General features: G+C 55.2%; 1 protein-coding gene across 1 annotated transcript; it reads left to right on the top strand.

Annotated features, from left to right (window-relative positions):
* Positions 1 to 645: 645 nt before the first annotated feature.
* Positions 646 to 1,402, top strand: LOC106818961 (the record flags this gene model as incomplete). Its single annotated transcript, XM_014823627.1, has 2 exons — positions 646 to 675; positions 1,056 to 1,402. Coding segments are annotated over 2 exons (336 nt in total), but the record flags the coding sequence as incomplete, so codon positions are not given.
* Positions 1,403 to 9,167: the final 7,765 nt, after the last annotated feature.

Genomic DNA, 9,167 nt, shown 5'->3' with positions numbered 1-9,167 from the left:
TTACTATAACTCTGTTTCCTACACTCTTACTATAACTCTATTCCTACACTCATTACTATAACTCTATCCTACACTCTTAACTATAAACTCTTATCCTACCACTCTTATCTATGAACTCTGTCCTACACTCTTACTTATAACTCTATCCACTCTTTACTAATAACTCTATCCTACACTCTTACTATAACTCTGCTCCTTTTTTTTTAACCACCTCTTACCTATAACTCTATCCTACACTCTTACTATAACTCTTCCTACACTCTTACTATAACTCTATCCTACACTCTTACTATAACTCTTATCCTACACTCTTTACTATAAACTCTATCCTACACTCTTACTATACTCGTGTCCATACACTCTTACTATAACTCTAGTCTACACTCTTACTATAACTCATATCCTACACTCTTACTCCTAACGTCTGTCCTACACTCTTACTATAACTCTATCCTACACTCCTACTATTAACTTCTTATATCCTACACTCTTACTCATAACTCTATCCTACACTCTTATTTTTTTTTTTTTTTTTTTTTTTCTATAACTCTGTCTCGCTACACTCATTACTATAACTCTATCCTACACTCTTACTATAAACTCTGTTCCTACACTTCTTACGTAATAACTCTAATCCTACACCCCTCTTACTATAACTCTATCCTACACTCTTACATTATAAAACCTATCCTACACTCTTATATAACTCTCGTCCTACTCACTCTTACTATAACTCTGTACCTACACTCTTTTACTATAACTCCTATCCTACACTCTTACTCTAACTCTGTCCTACACTCTTACTTCATAACTCTGCTCCTACACTCTTACTATAACTCTATCCTACAACTCTTACTATAACTCATCTACACTTACTTACTATAACTCTATCCTACACTCTTACTATAACTCTATCCTACACTCTTACTAGAACTCATATCCATACACTCTTATAGAACTCTGCCCTACACTCTTACTCTAACTCTATCCTACACTCTTATTTAACTCTATCCTACACTCATTACTATAAACTCTAATACCTAATCCACTCTTACTATAACTCTATCCTACACTCTTACTATAACTCTGTCCTACACTCTTACTATAACTCTATCCTACACTCTTACTATAACTCTATCCTACACTCTTACTATAACTCTATCCTACACTCTTACTATAACTCTGTCCTACACTCTTACTATAACTCTATCCTACACTCTTACTGTAACTCTATCCTACACTCTTACTGTAACTCTATCCTACACTCTTACTATAACTCTATCCTACACTCTTACTATAACTCTGTCCTACACTCTTACTATAACTCTATCCTAAAGTTCGGTCCTACACTCCTACTCTAATTCTATCCCAGAGTTCTGCCTCACACTCCTACCTTCACTCTAATATCCTAATGTCCTACTATAACTCCATTTCATAGTTCTGCCCTAACTACATCCTACACTGCTACCTACCCTGCCTCAGGGTCATGCTGGGTCATAACCGTCTAGTCCCGTGGTTCTTAACCCTTTGGGAATCTGGTTAAAGCTACGGACCCCCTCAGAAAAATGCACACAAGCATTTCAATAGCATAGCCATTTCAACCTACCTTACAGATCTACTAGTCTTCAGTAAGCAAGAATAAGTACATAACATCCTGTACATAAACAAAAATAAAACTTGCTAAAAAAAGCTAGCTTGCTTGCTTAAATAAAAAGCTAGCGAAAACGAATTGTGATTAATTTTCATGCGCTTGTTTCATGCGCTTGTTTTCATGCGCCTGAAGGCCATCCACGGACTCCAAAGGGGTCCATGGGCCACAGGTTGAGAACCACTGGCTTTAGTCATACACGGCCTTCAGTGCAGGGAACGTGCGCATGCGCAGTCGCTCCACCTCCCGTCGCAGGAAAGTGATCTCGGCGCCCTGCGCCCGCGCGAGCGCCGCCGTACGGTGACGCCGCACGATGTCGCGATAGCGCCGCTCGCGCTGCCGCCTGGTGGGGCCGTCGCCGACGCGCGTGCGGCCGACGTTGCGCCGCTCGTTCACGCCGACGTTCAGCTCAGCGGCGGCGACCTCTAGCGACTCGTTCTCCGCCCGCTTCTTTTCGGCCGCCATCTTGAGACGCGCAAGCGTGCGGCGGCGCGCGGCGACGGCGCGCAACCGCTCGCTGTCTTGCGCCACCAGGGTGCGCTCGAGAGTGCGCAGCTCGTGCGCCTGCCTCGCGCTGACGTTGGCGTCGTTGCCATCGGCCGCTAGGTGGCGCTGCACGTCGCGGCTGACGTGCAGTGTTTGGATGTCGCGGATGCGAGCGTGGGCGTCGTCGACGAGCATGCTCGTGCGCTGATGCTCCCACTCCAGACGAGCGATGCCAACACGGAAGTCCTTGCTCTCCACCATGCTAGCAATCTTCGCAGCGGCAAAGGAGCGGATCACCTATAAACAGACGGTTGCCACGGCAACGTAAACGGTGATATTAGTAACGAGAGCAGATCACCTGTAAACGGACAGTCGCCATGGAAACAAAAAGTTGACGTGAGGAAAAGTAAGTGGATCACACAAATATCAGCGAGCATAAAATATCATCGTATCTGCTAAAACAGGCATGATATGAGGAAGACACATATGAGGAAGACGTTTTAAAACAAAACAAAAACAAACGGAGTCAATGGTGACATTAGAGAAACTAATGCAGTCTTAGTAAAACGGTAAAGTATATTATGAGCTTGAAATAAACCACAACCTCCATCACCCCAACCCCTGACCCTATCCCCACAACCCCCTGACCCTTGACTCTATCCCCACGACCCCCCTGACCCTATCACCACAACCCCCCTGACCCTATCCCCACGACCCCTGACCCCATCCTCACGACCCCCCGTACACCCGACCCTATCCCCACGACCCCTGACCCCACCCTGACCCCCTTAACGCGCTCACCTTGTTGAGTTCATCGACTGCGCTGCGATGTACGAGCACGCTACCCGCATAGTCCGGTGCGAGCGGGCCGGCTGCCACGACCTCCACCTGACCTTGCTTGAGCAGCAGCTGCACGCGCAGATCGCACGCGAGGCGGGACCGTCGCTCGGCTAGCGAGCTCAGCGCGCGCACCGTGTCCTCGATCTCCCGCTGCGCACGCTCGTCCGCCTCCTGCCGCCGCTGCAGCAGCGCCGCGAGGTCGGCAAGCGCCAGCGCCCTCTGGCGAAGCGTCTGCTCGCTGTCGATCTTCGCGCGCCGCGCCGCGCACAGCCGCTCCCAGGTGGCGATCTCGACGCCTTCCGGCATGTTCGCGATCGCGTCGAGTTCGTCGACGGCCGCCGCCAGCGCCTCCTGGTGACCGCGTTGCAGTTGCGCCGTCGAGGGCCGCTTCGAGAGGGCGCCGCTGGCAGCGCTGGGTTTCTCGGCGCTTCGGCTGCGCGGAGGCGCAGGGTTGCGCAGTCCCTTTGGCCGACGCCGGTACAGCTTGTACAGCTGCTCCTGATGAAAGATGGGCAGGTCGGCAAAGTCTCGCTTGAAGGCCTTGTCAAGGACCTTGTCTTCGGCGACATGGATATCGTAGGCCTCGCGCAGCGTGTCCGTCTGCTGGCGAGCATCCAGCGCCTGCGCCTGCGCCATCTGCTTCCCACGCTTACGCTCCACGAGATGGCGGCCGAGACGCGTCTCCCATGCCGCGATCTGCTGCGTCTCGACGAGCGAGGCGGCGAGGCGCACGATCTTCAGCTCCTCCTGGTGGACCGCCATCTCGGCAGCGAGCTTCTCGCGGAACAACTCGGCGACGGCGTCGTCGAACGCCGCCGCGTCGTCGGCAATGCCCGTCGCCAGCTTCTTGAGCTCGGCGTCGAGCTGCTTGCGGTATTTCTCGCGCTCCTCCTGCCGCTCGCGCACGCGCGCCTCGTAGTCGCGCGACGCCCGCTGCTCCTCCTCCGTCCAATCAGCCGCGTCCGGTTTCGCGGCAATGAACGCTGGCTGCGGCACGTCCTTCTTCAGCTCGTCCTCGAGTCTCACCTCGAGAACGCCTCCCATCATGTCCACCAGGGCGCGCTCCCGCGCCGTCGCGCCCTTCTGACGCGCCTTCCGCGCCCGCAACTCGTCGTCGGCCTCGATCTGCCTCCGCATCGCCGCGGAGACGTAACCGTCGGCAACGGCGGCGAGTTCGTAGTCGCTGACGACGAGCATCGTCTCCGGTTTCTCGGCGACGTGAACCGCGGGCTCCCAGAGGGCGTCGGTGTAGCCGAGGTCGTCTTGAATCGCGCGGATGCGCCGGTTCTTCTCCTGCACTTTCACGACCTCGGACTCCTTGTGCTTGAAGGTGGCGTCGAAGCGAGCGTTGAAGCGCTGTTTGATGCGATGGATCGCATCACGCAGCAGTACGATCTGATCCTGCTTCTGCTCGCTGGTATTCAGTGCAAACTGGCTGTGCAGCAGCTCGCTGCCACCCCCGCGCTCCGCCCCAAAGCTGCCCAGCAGCGCAGCACCCTCGCTTCGCTCACCTTCGTCCGTGTCATACGCGTCGTCATCGTCGAGCATGCTCACTTGTTGTCCCCGCGGGTCGCTGACGATGTCCCGGCTCGCCGCTGCCTCGCTGATCTCGATCTTGCGCGTGCGCGTCACGCCGGAGAGCTCAGCGAGCTCTCGCGCTGTCCGGGCGCGCAGCGGGTAGTTCGATACCTCGACGGCGGCGTGGAACGATCGGATTGCACGACCTTTCACCTCCATCTCGTCCCAACACTCGTTCTTAATCACCTCGCGTACAAACGCACTCGCAAGGTTCGACATCTCGTATTCGGCGCGCATGCACGCGATCGCACGCTCTTCGTCGCCGCGGCGACGTGCCTCTTCCTCGAGGTCGAGTTCAAACTCGTGGCGAGGCAGACGCTCGGTGTCAGGCAGGCGGTCGTTGTCGGCAAGCATCGCGTGAAGCTCGGCGCGGATCGCCGCCGCCTGCTCACATATCGCACGCTTCTCGTCCGCCACGCCCACCTCCTCCCGCTCCGCCGCCTCCCGTCGCCGCGTCTCCACCCACGTGCAGTCGCCGCCGGCAACCACAGCATCGGCAAGCGCAGTGAGAGCAGGCATCTCGAGCTCGCGCGACGGACGCAGCCGCGATGCGTGCGCGTCGGCTGCGGCGGTGGCTGCTGCTAGCGCCTCGCCGTCGCCCGTGTAGTTCCAGCGGCTGCATACGATGGCGCCGTCGTAGCCGAGCGTGAGCACATGGCGGGCGTCGGCGGATACGGCGAGGGAGCGGACGCCGCCGAGCGAGGGATCGTGCGGCGCGTTGTAGACGGCCCGCTCCATCGCGTCGACCATGCGCGCGATGAGCCTCCCGTCCCGGCCCGCCGTGTACAGCCAACGCTCGTGCAGCGACAGTGCCACCTGTCCTCCCGCCAGCTCGTGCGCGGACACCTCCATGACCGGCGCGAGTGCGTCGTTGCCGCCGCCGCCCTCTGCGACGAGGAACTTGACGACGTTGCGACTCGCAGCGGAGAGCGTGTAGGCGGAGCCATCAGCCGCGCACGCGAGACCGTGGTGGAGGCCGTCGAGCGTGAACACGCGCGTCCCCAGCTTGTCGTCGCACAGCTGGCCGAGCGCGTCCACGTGGTGCTGCACCGGCGCCCTCTCGAGGGCGGTCGCCGGGAGGTCGACGCGCAGCAGTCTGTCTCCGCCCTCCGCGGCGGCATCGCTGGATGCGTTCACGAGCAGCACGAGGCGTGCTGTTCCCGCATCGCCACCCGCGACCGTTGCCGCTGCCTCCACGCGCCCGCCCGCGTCCAGCCACCCGAGCACGCTGAAGCCCTTCCCAGGTTTGCCGCTGAGCACGTAGACTGCCGCCGACTCCTCCTCAGCCGCGCACAGCAGCAGCGTGCCGCAGCAGCTGAAGTGTAGAGTCGCAACCGCCGCGTCGCGGAACAGGTAGCGACTCGAGATGACGCGCGGAGCCTCGCGTCGCGAGACGTCGACGAGCGCGACGCATCCCGTCGCCGTGCCGACGGCAGCGAGCGGCAGCAGCGGGCTGCACGCGACGACGGCGCACGCGACCCCGAGGTCAACGCGGCCGATCTCGCGGCCCGACACGGCGCTCCACGTCTGCAGCGTGCCGTCCCCGCACACGGATACGCAGTGACCGCTGTCCAGCCAGGCGCAGGAAACCGCGCCGACCCGTTGCTCCTCGAAGTAACTTGCGCATGGCTGCCACTTGGCGGTGTCCAGTACCCGCACGGTGCCCCAGCGGCACCCCGCAGCCACCGTCTCGCAGGTGGGCCCGACTGACAGCGACGTGACAGGCCCGCCGACGCTCGCGACGGTCTGTGGCGCCCTCTTTCTCGTCCCCGCAGCGTCGAGCAGCCGTATTGTTCCGTCGTTCCCGCCGAGAAGCACACCTTGCTTGCTCAGCGCGACGCAGGCGCAGGAACCCTCGCCCGCGTCGTCGCAGCCAAGAAGCACCTCGACGCATTGTTGCTCGACGTCGACTAAGACCAGCTGTCCGTCTGCGCAGCCGCAGTACAGCCGGTCGTCGTGACTCCAGCAGCAGCAGGTGACGCGCATCCGCGCCGCGCTGCAAAACTCCTCTTCGAATCTGTCGGCGAGCGGACCGACGAGGCCGGCGATGGCGGCACGCGGGATCGCCTGCTGCGGCTGCCTGACGCGCGCGGCGACCCCTGCGCTCGCCGGCCGCACCGTCCCCGCTACCGCGCCGCGCTCCGGCGTGCGGTACACGCCGCTCACAAGCGTGCACTTACTCTCTGCCTGCTGCACGTGCCAGACGACGATTGAACTCTCCACGAAGCCACACATCTCACGCCAGTTGATCGGGTTGAATGTGACGCCGCGCGGTACCTGACTCCCACTGAGCGTCTCCGTGCACAGCGCCACCTGGCGACTCCAGTCCCACAACGTGAGCCGCAGGTCAGGGACGTCGGACAGTGCGACGAGGTGGTCGCTGTAGGAGAAGGCGAGGGAGCGGTAGGCGAGCCGTGCGCCATCCCGCAGCGTCGCACGCAGCCGCAGCGACGGGTACTCGTAGACGCGCACATCGGGCGCGAGGCCCGTCTCGGCGCACGCGAACACGCGCCGCGCCGCGCCGACAGCTAGGCATGCGACGCCCGCGGCAACGCCGCTGAAGATGCGTTCGTCTCCCGTCGCGACATTGCGAAATGTCACATGGCTTCCGCACATGAACGCAACCGTATCGTCATCGATAAATGCGACCTCATCGCCCTGGTAACCGCACGCCCAATGAACGTCGAGCAGTCCAACGGCATCCATCACAACTGCTGATTGTGATGTACAACTCGTGAGAAACTTGCCAGCAGAGCAGGGTTCAGAGTGCTGCACAGTGTGTCCAGCTACAGCTTAAATGCTGGCTGCGATTGTGGGCGATACTACGTCGTCGCTGAACTCTGAAGTATAACTAATATATCACGATATGCACAAACTGTAATAAAAAATACAGAAAATCATTTAATGCTCCATGTTCACTACGAGTATTCATAACAATAACAATAGTGCCAGTAGCTATACTAGCTATAATAGGTATATCAATAGCTCAACTAGTTAGATAAATGGTGATATAGAATTACAGAGCCAGTAAATTAGGAGTTCTGATACTGATAAGGTGCAAGATTAAGGGTAGTCATGCCAATGATGCCATCCATGTTCTTGGATAGAAATTAGTGCTATTGATGAGTATGTCATGCAGGGTAAAAAATACACGGGAGCGATGAGCAATTCGCTCTTCAAACCTCCAAAATCGCTCCCGTGAGGTTCAAAACAGCTACCGTAAAAATCTTGACAAGACCAATTTTTTCGACAGACTTCAAAAAGAGCTCCCGTGACAAAAAAATTCCATTTTCCCTGACGCCATGCCTTATTTTAGCACTTTTATTTGCCTCTATTTTATACAACACATTTACCATAGTAGCGTTACACTACACTATATGTGTTTCAATATAACAGTAATTACCTAAAGGCATACTAGGCCCATTGATTATGCAATGTTGACGAATGCTAGAGTAACTGGCACCTTGTGTAGTTAATAAGTGCATATAACCTTACATCCAAACGTGTATTAGTTTCTCCAATATCACTGCTGGTTACTAAGAAATGTCTAATTGAAATCCGCAGTCCAAGAAATCAGTTGTTTACAGTTTCAAACCTCTGCCGGCGAAGCGGGTGTGATACAGATTTAGAGTGCACCGGATATTTTCGCACGCATGCTCGGCCGTACGCAATGCTATCATCAGTGATTTCGTAAACACGGACGCTCGTGATAAGGAGCTTTTTGTCAGGGCTGTCCATGTGCGTCTGTGATTAGTACGTGTGTTTTACTCCATTTCCATGTTTAGTCCGTGGCCTTGGTTACACCGCTGACACCTCCATTTCATCTGGCGTCCAAAACATATGGGCAGCACAAATGTTTACGTCATCAGCGACTTATCGCTTGACTCCTGGATGACATTTACGTCACGTAAATGAATATCAACAACCGATTTCAAGTCTTGCTTGTAATGTAACCAGCAAGTGATATTGGAACAAATAATACGGTTACGCTATAGCGTTATAGTACTTATAATTTACACAAGTCTGCCATTCTCTAGCATTCGTCAACATTAGCATAATCAATGCCTAGTTGCCCTTAGCTCTGTCAACACTTCAATTGATCCTCATCAGGGTTCTTATACATAAGGCACAGTGGCACCACCGTCATCAAATTTACCAGACATTTCAAATTATAAAATTTTCCTATCTGAGAGACCCCAGGATACCCCCCAAGCAGATAGAAGTTCCCCTTCCCTCTCTGCCTGCGTCCGCTGCAGCGCAGCATGTGTGCCCTATTGGCACGCTTGAATCCTCATGCACATTTTATTCCAGCTGCTTCATTGTCCTTGGGCTAATTTTCCCTCAAAAAAACCCTCGCTCATTATTTGTCAATTATTGAATTTTATTCTACCTCTCCCATTGTGTATAGTTAGTCTTAATATTAGTCTTCACTCACGTTAGATATGACAATGCAGCCCTCGCACAAATCAATCTATACTTGGCTGTAGAGTGTCATTGCTTCACATCGAGATTTATAAGTTATTCTGTGGTAATACTCACTCTTAAGTTAGTTATGCTCAGGTTCTATGTCCGGGGTTCTGCGCGGACGTACCTGGTACACGGCTATACCGGACGT

The sequence above is a fragment of the Priapulus caudatus genome, unplaced genomic scaffold (genome assembly GCF_000485595.1).
Source record: "Priapulus caudatus unplaced genomic scaffold, Priapulus_caudatus-5.0.1 Scaffold2690, whole genome shotgun sequence".
Classification (NCBI taxonomy): Eukaryota; Metazoa; Priapulida; class Priapulimorpha; order Priapulimorphida; family Priapulidae; genus Priapulus; species Priapulus caudatus.
This window is presented reverse-complemented; position numbering and strand designations above follow the sequence as displayed.